The sequence below is a fragment of the Podarcis raffonei genome, chromosome 8, assembly GCF_027172205.1.
Source record: "Podarcis raffonei isolate rPodRaf1 chromosome 8, rPodRaf1.pri, whole genome shotgun sequence".
Lineage (NCBI taxonomy): Eukaryota > Metazoa > Chordata > Lepidosauria > Squamata > Lacertidae > Podarcis > Podarcis raffonei.
This window is the reverse complement of record NC_070609.1, coordinates 15,442,552-15,455,354: the sequence shown is the minus strand read 5'-3', so window position 1 is coordinate 15,455,354 and position 12,803 is coordinate 15,442,552. Positions and strand designations below refer to the sequence as shown.

General features: G+C 44.8%; 1 protein-coding gene across 2 annotated transcripts; it reads left to right on the top strand.

The window, feature by feature from the left end:
- On the top strand, positions 1 to 12,333 carry LOC128418399 (phospholipase A2 inhibitor and Ly6/PLAUR domain-containing protein-like). 2 transcript variants are annotated; one of them, XM_053398035.1, is made up of 6 exons: positions 1 to 177; positions 3,376 to 3,535; positions 6,508 to 6,624; positions 7,669 to 7,812; positions 9,768 to 9,929; positions 11,578 to 12,333. In XM_053398035.1, exons 2-6 carry the CDS (start codon positions 3,475 to 3,477, stop codon positions 11,793 to 11,795), a joined length of 702 nt encoding a protein of 233 aa, XP_053254010.1. In that variant the 5' UTR covers positions 1 to 177; positions 3,376 to 3,474; the 3' UTR covers positions 11,796 to 12,333. The 2 variants fall into 2 exon arrangements, with proteins under 2 accessions (XP_053254010.1, XP_053254009.1); XM_053398034.1 differs by having other exon boundaries at positions 2 to 177; positions 3,455 to 3,535.
- Positions 12,334 to 12,803: the final 470 nt, after the last annotated feature.

Here is a 12,803-nt window from a genome sequence, read left to right as displayed (position 1 = left end):
AACTGCCAAAGGCCTAAGAAGCCTGCTTAACCTTCACACTGTGTTGTCATAGCGATGATGTTGCTATGGCGCCAACAGGTCTTTTGCAGTCAGGATTCAGGTTCATATATTGATTGCTGCAGCCTTCTAGGGCACAGTGGATATGGACTAATTTGCTGATAAGTAAAGAAAAGGCAGGTAGTGCTTTCTAAGACTTTCTGATTTCATTTTATGAGAAATGTATTTGCTTGTTTGTTTGTTTGTGGCTTATGGAAGGGAAATAGAGGTTCTGGAGGTCCCTAAGGTACCTTTGACCTACGTTGTTCTGGACTTTGTAAATGAATACAGGCAACAACCATTTTAGGTGTATCTCATATGTGCTTGAATGTGCATGTATGCATCACGCCCACCTGGGAAGTGACCCAAAAACATCACAAAAATGGGCAGGAAGCAGAAAGAGGTGTTTTCAGGCCTTTTCAATAGGCTTTCTAATTATTTGCAACTTCACTTAAGCGCATGGTGCCTGTGGAACTGAAGCATTCAATAATTCCCAAAGAAGAGGAATGACACATCCTCCATGGAGGTTGCTACTTGCCATTTATCATTCCCTACATTTCTGACATCCACATTGTGAATGGCATTGGTTACACGGTCAGGACGGCAGAGCCTAGAACACTCACCAGCAACGTAAGCTTAACTGTCTATACCACCAAGCTGATCTGTTGGACTCCTCCAAAGAGGGCCTCAGAGTAGGAGCCCCATACAGCTGGCACCTTTCAAAGCTGGGGCTTCACCTGGAGCTGGCAGCCACTATATAGAGTTGTCGCATTTTGAAGAGCAAAAAAGAGGACGCTATGACGACTCTCAGGGACGCGGGTGACACTGTGGGTTAAACCACAGAGCCTAGGACTTGCCAATCAGAAGGTCGGTGGCTCGAATCCCCGCAATGGGGTGAGCTTCCGTTGCTTGGTCCCTGCTCCTGCCAACCTAGCAGTTTGAAAGCACGTCAAAGTGCAAGTAGATAAATAGGTACCGCTCCGGCGGGAAGGTAAACGGTGTTTCCGTGTGCTGCTCTGGTTTGCCAGAAGTGGCTTAATCATGCTGGCCACATGACCCAGAAGCTGTACGCCGGCTCCCTCGACCAATAAAGCGAGATGAGCGCCGCAACCCCGGAGTCGGTCACGACTGGACCTAATGGTCAGGGGTCCCTTTACCTTATGACGACTCTCATTTTAAATACCCCTACTATATGTAGGCTATAGAAGCTGTGATATATTGCTGAGGGGGGCAGGTGAAGAGAAGAGGAAAGCAAGTCTTCAGCCACATCTCACCCAGAAAGTATAGCCTGAGACATTTTGGAAAAATTTAAAAATCTACCCACACAGAAATTTTACCCCAGAAAAAGAGGATGTGCCCTGGAAAAAGAGGACACATGGCAACCCTACATAGCAGGCAGGGACTGAAGCAGGCATTGATGAGGGCTTCTGCAACTTCTGTCTCCATTTGCTCTCTGCCCTAGCTCCATGTCATAGCTGTCAAGGTTTCCCTTTTTAAAAGGGAAATTCCCTTATTCTGAATAGGATTTCCCTTAAAAAAAGGGGAAAGTTGACAGCTATGCTCCATGTAGCACTACTTCAGAGCTAGGTGAGGGGGAATTATTTTGTGTAGCCTCAGCCTGATCCCTCACCTAAATACTGCTACCATACCAGGCCTTCCAACTCCCGGCCCTGGAGAAAGAAGATGTTAGACATTCAGTCAACTTGAACATAGTAAAAAACAAACCAGTTATTGATCTTGCAGCAAAGATGTATGCAAAGTTAAAACTTTAGTTTGCGTTCTGATTTAGGTCATTGTCAGGAAGGGCTGGTGCCATGAACCTGGATGGTGCAGAGGGCACAGCAGCGGTGAGGTTGGGTGGCATGGCTACACTGGCACAGCCAATCCAGTGCTGCTTTTGGTATCCCCACTGCAACCACACCTTGCTGCTGCAGTGCCCTGAATGTCCGCTCACTTTTCACAGTGGGTAGTGTTTCAGCCAGGCATCTGGTTCCTGGCAGTGATCCAGCTTGGGGGCGGGAAGTTGACTCACCGACCCCCAGCTACGTTACGCCTAGTGGCCCCGTCAGCCAACCATTGCTGTGGGAGATTTAAACTGCAGTGTGGCTGGGGGGCTCCCTTCTTTCACATCCTCGCCGGATTTTCCAACCCACCCACCCTCTTTTAATGCATTGGTATGACAAAAGCTTGCTATGGGCAAATGTTGGCCACCATATTGTTGGGTCCGGGTAGGAATTTTTCCACTTGGTGAATTGGCTCCAGCCATTTGGTTTTCACCTATCTTGTAGCAATGTTAACAACTTTGTGAGGTTAAGCCTTCATTTAATGGAGGGGAGGTTGTAGCCTCCGCCTGCCCCTCTGCAATAAGGTTAGCCTGTAAAAGGGATCTGGGATGTGTTGTTACGAAAAAGGAGCAATGCAGAAGCGAGCTCCAGGTGGCTGGAATGGTAAACAGGAAACTGATGTTATTGGAATGTACCGTGGGAACAAGAGACAGTGTACTGAGCACCGGATGTTAGCTCAGAGTGGCACATGACCCTGTACTGGAAGTACATGGGTGGAGTTATTCTCTCTCTGCAGTTGTGATGAGAGAGTACAGACACGTTTTCTCTGTACTGCTGGAAAGACAGGAATAAAAAGTATGTAGATATATTTCTGTCTGTCTCTTTCCCCTCCCTGGGAGAGGAGGGGGAGGAATGGTGTGTTCTTCTTCACGTTGAGAAGAATCGCCGATTGGAGACCTCCCTTGATCCTGTCGGTAGACGCTGGCAGGGAAGGTCAACAAGGATTCAAGCCGGGCACCTGGAGGGTGGCCAAATTCCTCAGAGCTTTGCTGGCTCTGCTGGCTTGAAATCGACATGTGTGTGGGTTCTGTTCGATGCTTGGATGTGGGCTAGCCCTATGATATAGGTCAAGGGCTCCCCTATTGTTGGTTTACCTTTAGTTGGACCCCCTGACAATGGACAGGAGTTTAGATATAGCCTGGCTTCACCCAATGCCTAAGTCGAACTGCTCACTTCTGTAACTAATAAAGTTGTGGCCTATTTTATCCCATAAACCTAAATACTTGTGTCCGTGCGTTTATTAATCACTTGGGAACTGCTGGGCACCAAGCTTGGCACGCAAACACACTGTCTGGGTAAGTGTCAGTGATATTGGTGCCAAGAAGTTAAGTCCATGGTGTCAAAACCTCCCCACCAGCAACTCCACATCATCCTTCATCTTACCAAACCCCCCGCTTTCCAATCCTACATCAAATCTAAAGCAGAAATTCAATCAAACTGATTTATCTATTACATGCTTTACCTTTTTCTTCTTGTTGTTGTTTTGTTTTTTGAGGGTGGATGGAGGCATTCCTGCAGCACTGTATAACAAGCTGTATCAGCCCAAATTATCTCTTCTGCAAAATTTCCAACAGCCCAGAAAACCTCTCCATTGATGCATTATCTCACCCTGTGCTGGTTCAATATGGGAGTGCTACTATTCTTGGCGTGTAAAGGTAAGCAAAGCAGAACCCTTACATTATTAAACCAGGGATCTGAAATGTAATATAAAACAGGGCAGCTTGCAAAATTTAACTTTTAAAAAGCTAATTGTGCTAAATGACATTTTTATGAATGTGAATAATTGGAAATGATAGTTTGTGGGTCACAAGGTGAACACCTAGGCATGGTTCTATACATCACCATCACTCCCTCTAATAGGAGCTATGTAATGTTGAGTGCAACTTTGGAAAAAATAAAACCCTGAAAAAGGGACAAAAGTCAATTAGCTTGCTTGACACACTCAGAGCTTATAATTATATAAAGTACTAGCAATCTCTTACACAGCATTGCTCAGGAAACCCAGATCAATGCAATTTTCAAGTTAGCAGTTCGAATTAGTGATGTTTTGAAAGGTGTACCCCACCATCTTGTTTCAAAGCTGCATCAGATTGTACCCAAGCACTGACAAAAAAACCCCCTGCTCATCTCAAGAACCCACCATACAAAATTTGGGTGCTGTCCCAAATGACTGCAAATGAGACCAAATTCAGCAGTCCCAAATTCATACACAGGGGCAATCAAAGAAATCAAGTTCTGGTCATGGTCCAAACTCAAAACACAGGAACAACACAAAAGGCAAGGTCCAGAAATATTCTGATGTGGGGAAACCCCACGAAATGTTAATTGCACAGTTGAGTCCTTTACTCACTAGCAATGAGGTGTGATGCCTGAGAATTTTCCAAAAGCAAAGTTTTATTTCTTGCTTGAGCAGGAAAGATTACAGCAAGCAATAAGGAAAGTGATCAGAGGCTGGAACCCTGATCTCTGTTTACGCACCATTTTTATAGTCATATAGTCATGCAAGGCACCCAGTGATACAGTCTTACTGCCAGCTTAACTGCAAAGACAGCTCTTTCCACACCTCAGCTAGCTAGGCATTTCCCTGTTTAAAGGCCATGCCTTAGCATGCTTCTAAAACTTTCCTTTATGCCTTTTTGCAGCCTGCTCTTTTTATGTTCCTCTCGTAAGATTGCATTTCAGCATGATTACAATAAGAATAATTGGTTATGATATATCAAAACAGTGTCTGTCTGGGTAACGTTCGGTGCCCCCAAATGGATCTTCTCAGTTACAGTTCTTTTCAATTTTGTGCCCCCTCCGCTCAGCACCATGTGCAGGGGAACTGCCTAAAGGTAAAGGGACTCCTGACAGTTAAGTCCAGTTGTGGACGACTCTGGGGTTGCGGTGCTCATCTTGCTTTACAGGCTGAGGGAGGCGGCGTTTGTCCACAGACATTTTTTCTGGGTCATTTGGTCAGCATGACTAAGCCACTTCTGGCACAATGGAACACCGAAACCAGAGCAGCACATGGAAACACCATTTACCTTCCTGCTGGAGTGGTACCTATTTATCTACTCAACTTTGTGCCCCCTCCACTCGGCACTGTGTGTAGGGGAACTGCCTAAAGGTAAAGGGACTCCTGACAGTTAAGTCCAGTCGCGAATTACTCTGGGGTTGCGGCGCTCATCTCACTTCAGGCCAAGGAAGCCCGCGTTTGTCCTCAGACAGCTTTCTGGGTCATGTGGCCAGCATGACTAAACAGCTTTTGGTGCCATGAGACACTGACAAGTGCCAGAGCGTATGGAAACGTCATTTACCTTCCCTCTGCAGCAGTACCTGTTTATCTAGTCACATTGGTATGCTTTAGAACTGCTAGGTTGGCAGGAGCTAGGGCAGAGCAACAGTAGCTCACACCGTCATGGGGATTCAAACTGCCAACCTTCTGATTGGCAAGCCCAAGAGGCTCAGTGGTTTAGACCACAGCACCACCCGCGTCCATGGGGAACTGCCTTTGTCGCCCTAAATCGGCCATGGCTATACCCTCATTGGCCCAACTTCACTTCTTCCCTGGATAGAGGACAGAGTGTAGGATAATATGTAGAAACTAGCCTACTGATTACAGTAAGAATAAATGATTATGATATATCAAAATGGCAGCTGTCTGGCTCAAGATGGCATTCTTCAGTTACAATGGAGGTGGAGGTGGTCTTGCTTCGGTTACAACAAGCACAAGGTCAAAACACAGGAAAGCTCGGTCACATGTCTGGCAACTTGTGCAAAGATATTGTTCCAACACTCCAGCAACTGGAGTTCTTTGGCCATGAGCCATCTGAGCCCCACCCAGAGCAAAGCAACTAAATGGCAGCAGATGGCAGCAGACAATCTGGATGATGATTGTTATTAATTTCTAGCCACTTTCTCTTGCCCGAAGCAACTTACAACAAACCGGCCAATCATAGAAGCATAGAATTCTAGAGTTGGTTTCCCCAAGGGTCATCGTCCAACCTCCCGCAATGCAGGAATCTCAGCTAAAGCATCCATGACAGACGGGCATCCAACCTCTGCTTAAAAACCCCCAAGGAAGGAGAGTCCACCACTTCTTGTAGGAGTCTGTTCCACTGCTGAACAGCTCTTACTATCAGAAAGTTTTTCTTGATGTTTAGTTGGAATCTCCTTTCTTGTAACTTGAAGCCATTGGTTTGAGACCTACCCTCCTGAGTAGTAGAAAACAAGCCTGTTCCATCCTCCTTGTGATAGCCCTTGAGATATTTGGAGATGGTTATCATATCTCCTCTCAGTCTCCTATTTTCCAGGCTAAACGTACCCAGCTCTATCAACCGTTTATCCTAAGGCTTGGTTTCTAGAACCTTGATAATCAAAGGCCCACATCACCTGTGGAGTTTGATCTACTCATGAGGAGGAGCTTCCCTCAATACCAGAGAGACCCGGTTCTTTAGGCTGGCACTTCAGTGTCTGGCACCTGACTGTGCCTGCACTTTTAGGAGCTATTGCTCACCTGGACTTGGAAGCAGCTTGCTATTAAAATATAATGATGCTATGTGGTTAAGTACTGCCAATTCAAATATTAACGGTAACAAGCAACAATAATGGATCTTGATGATTCTTCTTCCACTCCTGCTTTTAGGGCTGTCTTTGGAGTGCTGGATTTGTAATGACATTGGACTGGATTGCTCTGGAACTTTGAAGAAATGTTCATCTATTTTTGACAGTTGTGCCATTGTTCAATCATACAACATTAGAGGTATGTGCAAGAGATCAACAACCACTGACAGGGTTCAGTGACCACTGGTCCTAATTCTGCAGCTGTGATATTAAAGAGTTCTTAGCTCACAGCTTGGGACTAAGATACCTTAAAGATAGTCTCACCTATAATATACCCAATGCAACACTGCGCTCTGCAGAAGAGGGCTTTCTACAGATACTGTCTTATCAGAAGGTTTGTTCTGCAGAATATAAGAATTGGGCATTCAGTGTGGTGGCAGTTTGAAACGACACCCAAGCTAGATATGGCTCCTTAATTATTATTAATTTAGAAGTGTCCAGAACAAAGGCACCTGAACTTATTTGCCTATACTTTGGCAGCCTTTTTCCCTTCAGAAAGGGCTATGATGCTAGCAAATTTCATCCACTTCTGTCAAATGCAGGAAAGTTATAGCCATTTCTACTTCCCAATAGTAAAAGTGGGAGATGATTGAGCAGATCCCAAAGCTATAACAGCTGCCCTTTGGGGGGGAAACTACTGCAGCTATCCTTCCAAAATTTGCCAGGATTCATGCCCTTGGAAAGGGCAGCCTTTGCCTGCAAATTCCATCCAGTTCTTCACAGAAAGAAAAAAGATATAATCCCTTTTAAAATAAGGAAAGGAAAGGTGTGCAGCACAAATGTCCCCAGACTTATTTGCCTATAATTTGACAGGCACTATCTGCTCTGCAGGAGCAACCATGCCTGCAAATGTTACCCACTTCTGTTGAATGAAGTGGATTCAGATAGATAAGTCAAAGCAGGCAATCTATGGAGCACCTTTAGCCAAGGCAGCCTATTCACAAAGTGCCTAGAATTGAACCAAAGCTCAGTGCCCCCCTACCCAATATGTATATAATATATAAAGATATATTAGAACAACACAGATGCCTGCCTTCAGCATTATGAGCTCCTGCACTTAAACATTTACCACTACACCAATGATCAGAGCCTGTCCACATCATGTCCTCCCCTTCGATTTAAAATTCTCTCTCTTCCTCTCTCTCTCTCTCTCTCTCTCTCTCTCTCTTTAAAATCCTTGCAGGACAACAATACGTGCTGAAAACCTGCAAGCAATCCACTAGCTGCTATGAAGGCTTCACAGCCATTAAATTTGCTGAAGGAGAAACAGTGTTCACCAAGGTTTCCTGTTGCAAGGGGAATGGCTGCAATAAGGCTGCTCCACCAAGTATTTTATGCATTTCTATACCCTTATGTTGTCCAAACTGTGTATCATATCACCTTAAACTGCATCATTTGTTACCCTCCAACTCCTCTCTGTAGTTAGGAGGGGTGCCAGCTAATGTTTTGAGGTGGGAATTTATTTTTTATGCTATTTTATTCTCTCTGCATATGTCCCTGGTAGTTCATTCTGAAACCCAGAAAATAAAGATTATCATATCGTATCGTATCGAGGACAAAGGGCACTTGCTACTGTATATTTGCACATAAACTCCTGCATTCTAGTTGTAATAAGCTGCATAGCTCTATCTTGAGATCAAGCAGGCAAACTCACTGTATTCCTGACAGTGCCTGCCGAAAACAGCGACATCTACCCAGATGCTTAGAAAGTTGAGGTAGTTTTAATCTGCTTTAGTTTGTTTTAAAGTAGGGTTGTATCCCCCCCCTTGATTTTATTGCTTTATCTTTTTAGGTCCTGTCCCCCCCTCAACCAAGTGGTGCAATATTTTATGAGATAAAATACATCAGCAGAAATCTGCACTAAAATGAAAGTTGTTTTTTTTTAAAATAACCATTTGCACATTTTATTTGAGAACGTGTAACAAGGAATTTTGGTGGATTCTATTGTGGTTCTACTGCATATGTAGTGACTGCTGATTCCTCCCCCCTTTTTGTTTTCCTTTCTTTGAGTGATGCCATGGCCTTTGGCTAGCGCAATAAAACTTTATGCATTGCTAAAATAAATTCAGAACTGATGTGGACATGTGGGGAACTGAAATTAAGATTGGAAAAATAAGAAAGAGAGATAATTTGAAATTGACTGCTACACCCATCCTTATTCAGAGCATGCTGCCTTAGACAGTAGGTGCAATGCAAAGTTATCATAAGTAGCAGCTGTTAAAATCTCTGAAAGCAGCATTCTGAAAGGCAATGTGATGAGACCATTGTCCTCTTCAGGAATTTAGGTGGATACATATGTGCATGGGGACTGTGGCAGGCACAATGACATGGCCCCCAATGCCTTCATGTGTGTGGCCCCATTTACTTTCCCACCACAGTGGTACCTATTTATCTACTCGAGCAGGAATGCTTTCGAACCGCTAGGTTGGCAGGAGCTGGTACAGAGCAACGGGAGCTCACCCTGTTGCACGGATTCGAACCGCCAGCAACCCAAAGAGGCTCAGCGGTTTAGACCACAGTGCCACCTGCACCCCAAATTCTAACCGCATTAATGAGTGTAATAGCAGTTTCCCACAAGGCTGACAAGGCTGCAGCCCTATTCCTGCCTCTGACAATGATATGAGGACTCCAAGTGTGTTAGGGTCTGGGAGAGAGCTAGCTCACCAGCACCTCCATCAGGGACCCCCATCTGCACTGTTCCAGTGTGTCCTCTCTCAACCTCCACACAGTCAGTGCAAATGTCTAAAGGGGGCTCACATGGCATTCAACTGAACCTAGCTAGAAACTCCTGGCAAGTAGAAACCCTACATAGGATTCTGGCTGAAGGGAGAATACTCACTATCCTGCTATAGTAATAATCTCCCTCAGACATTTGTGGTCTAGGCCATCATGCCTGCAAATGTTGGGACCACAGTTTGAGTCCTCTCACATTCCGCCAGTTCCCTGAAGAGGTTTAACCTCAGAGACTATAGGTAGGCCATTGCCACTCTTGTGCAGTCATGGACTCTTCTCTGTAAAACACGGTTTGTGGCTTTGTGGCCCTTCAGTTGTTTCTAGGGTGCTGCAACAGTTTGAGGGAGACCAGTTCCCCCTCCCTGCTATGAATGCTGTGATATTCCCAAGTAACAAAGCAAGAATGATCATGGACATAATCTCTCCTAGCATGGAAGGGACTGAGAAAGGAGTCTGGCTGAGCAAGCATTTGATGCCTGCGATTTCCCTCCTTGCCACTTTTGCCTGTTCTCCTTCTAACCTGACTCTCTCCGTTTACCCCCTTCACAGTGCCAGATGTAAACATGACGGCCAATGGGAGGAAATGTCAAGGGTGCTTTGCTATCAACAGAAATCGATGCTTTGCTGAAGTGGTTGCCAACTGCGAGGGAGACCAGCACTATTGTTCCGATGTGTCTGGTGTCGCAGAGGTTCCATCCCCTATATTTGCTGGTAATTTATCTCTTCCTCATTCCCACCTCCTTTCACCCAGACCACACTCAAGTCCAGAAATTTCATTGGTACAGAACTTATCTACCAGGGTGTTTGTGAGGATCTGTCTTATGGAGCTATTCTGGTCAAATACATAGGGACATCAGGTGTACATGAGGCTACTAGTGTGGCATGTGCCTTCCCCAAATCCCTCCCAAGCTCTCTTCCAATATTCTCAAAAAAAAAAAAAACCTCCCCTTGCCACAGATTGTCTGCCTCTCTTTTACAGAATTGAACAATCAAAACTTGGCAATGCTAAGCAAAAACAGAAGCCAAACTCAGTGAATCTTGGGAGAGGAAGAGGCTAGGCTGGCATACATGGGAATGTTGGGGCCACAGATTGAATCCTCACACATTCAACCAGAATCTTGAAAAGGGTTCATCTCAGACCCCTGTAAGGCAGGGCTGGGGAACTGGATTTGGCTGAAGGTCTGGATCCAGAAATGGTCAGCCCCTCAACAGGTCACTTTGATGGGTGGGTGGAATCACCCATCTGTCATATTGCCTGACATCATGTGACATGAAGTAACTTCAATCTGTGGCTGAAAAGGAAGAATCTTCCATGCTTGAATTCAAGCCACAGGAAAAATCAGGAGGGCACTGCATGTAAACTTGCAGTTCTTCATTTGCAGGCAAAATTGAGTCCTTTTAAAACGTGGCACCTTTTTCTGTCACCATGCATAGCTGGGACTCTAAGAGAAACTAGACACTCTCCAGTTTCCGCAAGCGAGATGGCATAATGTCCTTAACAAGCTATTTCAGGGGTATGGATTGGGTCCATTTCCATTTTGGGTCTACATTTTGGGTCCATTTCCATTCTGCGTGTATTTATTCTTAAGGCTGTCTGTTTCTGCACTGGTCTGTTATTTTTAAAAAAATGCAAATAGTGATAATTGAATGCATATTACGTTTCACTCACAATAAAATTTTATCTCAATGCACACACTTTTAAATTTCATTAAACAATGTATTTTTAAAGTGTGCTCCCCCCCACCCACAAGTTGATGTGTTTTTCTTGGATGAGGCCTGTATCACAACTTTTAGAGAATTGCAAAATTTCCAATGGACTCATAGAATCATAGAGCTGAAAGGGGCCCAAGGGGTCACCTAGCCTAACTCCCTGCAATTCAGGAGCAGCCAAGCACATGGAGCCCAGAGTTACAGGCCTTGAGGATGCTCAAGTCCACGCTGGGTTGGTTGCTGCGGTTTCTGGGTCAGCCTCCCACTAGGATGGACTTGGAGGTGCTAGAGCTGCACTGCTCAAGTTCTCCACAGAGTGCCAGACTCTGCTGACAGACTACCCATCCAGTTTCACAGGGAGCGGGGAACTGGCGCATGTAGACAGGACTCCTCAGCAGCCTACACCACAAAGGGAATTGACCCTGCCCCTCTTGTAGCAGAGACAGGATCCTTCTTGCAGGGAAAGCAGAAGGAACCGATTCCTCCATTTTCAAACCGGCCACGATTAAGCTTTCAGGGTTCGCCGACGGGGATAGTTGCAAATTAATTTGGCTTGCTGAATAAGGTGGACTGCAGCAAATTCTTCCTAATCACGGGATGCTGGGATTCCTCTGGTGCTGGCTGCCTTCTCCTTCCTTTGTCCCTGCAGGATCTCCTGTCTTGGTGATTGTAATTGCCTTCAAGGGCTGTGTGAACAAAGCTTTCTGTGATGCTCATTATGAAGGTGTTTTCCATACTTCCATGCTTGTTGTGACCGCAAGAGGTGATTGCCAGCTTGCTTCTTTCATGGTTTGTGCCGCTCCACAATTCTTTGGACTCTTCCTTCGAGCCTTGGTTGGGCTCCTCCTTGCGATGAACTTTGCTTGATTTCCCTCCAGCAAAAGGGTCCAGGGGAACCACACTTAAATAGTCCATCCTTCCCATGTGGCTAATGAAAAGCCATAAGCAGACCAAAGGCTTTACAGAGAAGAAGACCTCAGATCTCCCAAAGTGTGCAGGTGCCCATGTGTTATTTTCCACTGCGGTGTCTAGCAGTATCAGAACATGGCAACATCAAGCAGGAATCAATGGAAGCTGGAACTGGGAGTGATTTTGTTTTTACTATTTTATAATAATTATTTTTTGCATTTTCTATTTTACATAAACAAATGAATTATATTCATTTAAACAAAAAGGATAATATGTTTATGTATTTAACATATAATCCTTTTTGACTCCCCCCCCCATTGTGGATCTTAATGTAATGATTTCCCCCTCTGCATCTCTTTCATAACTCTATTTTTATAAATCCTTTGTCAATCCATAGTTCAGTTTTTTTACTACAAGTTTTCTGTCAATCCTACCAATGTATGTCATTGTTTACGATAGCTTTTCAAATAAATCATAAACATTCCCCATTTATTATAGACCTACTCTTCCTGGTGACTAATTCTTTCTGTAAGCTTCGTTATCTCGGCATAGTTCATCAATTTTGTCTGCCACTCTTCCTTGTTTGGAGTTGTACCAGCTTTCCCTTTCTGGGCTAACAGAGTCCGTGCAGCCATGGTCTTGTACATAAATAGTTTCGTCTGGTACTTCGGGATCTCTGGTTCTATAATACCTAAAAGAAAAGCTTATGGTTTCTTAGGAAAAGTTATTTTCAACATTTTTTTCCAATTCATTATATATAATTTCCCAGAAGTCTTTTATCATCTTACATAGCCACCACATATAATAAAGGTAAAGGTAAAGGTAAAGGGACTCCTGACCATTAGGTCCAGTCATGACCGACTCTGGGGTTGCGGCGCTCATCTCGCTTTATTGGCCGAGGGAGCTGGCATACAGCTTCTGGGTCATGTGGCCAGCATGATTAAGCCACTTCTGGCGAACCAGAGC

Excerpts from the sequence above, each read along its gene's own strand:
- LOC128418399 (XM_053398035.1), top strand. The coding sequence starts at position 3,475 with ATGCATTATCTCACCCTGTGCTGGTTCAATATGGGAGTGCTACTATTC. Across the intron at positions 6,625-7,668 it reads TCAATCATACAACATTAGAG|GACAACAATACGTGCTGAAA; the intron begins GTATGTGCAAGA and ends AAATCCTTGCAG. Across the intron at positions 9,930-11,577 it reads TCCATCCCCTATATTTGCTG|GATCTCCTGTCTTGGTGATT; the intron begins GTAATTTATCTC and ends TTGTCCCTGCAG.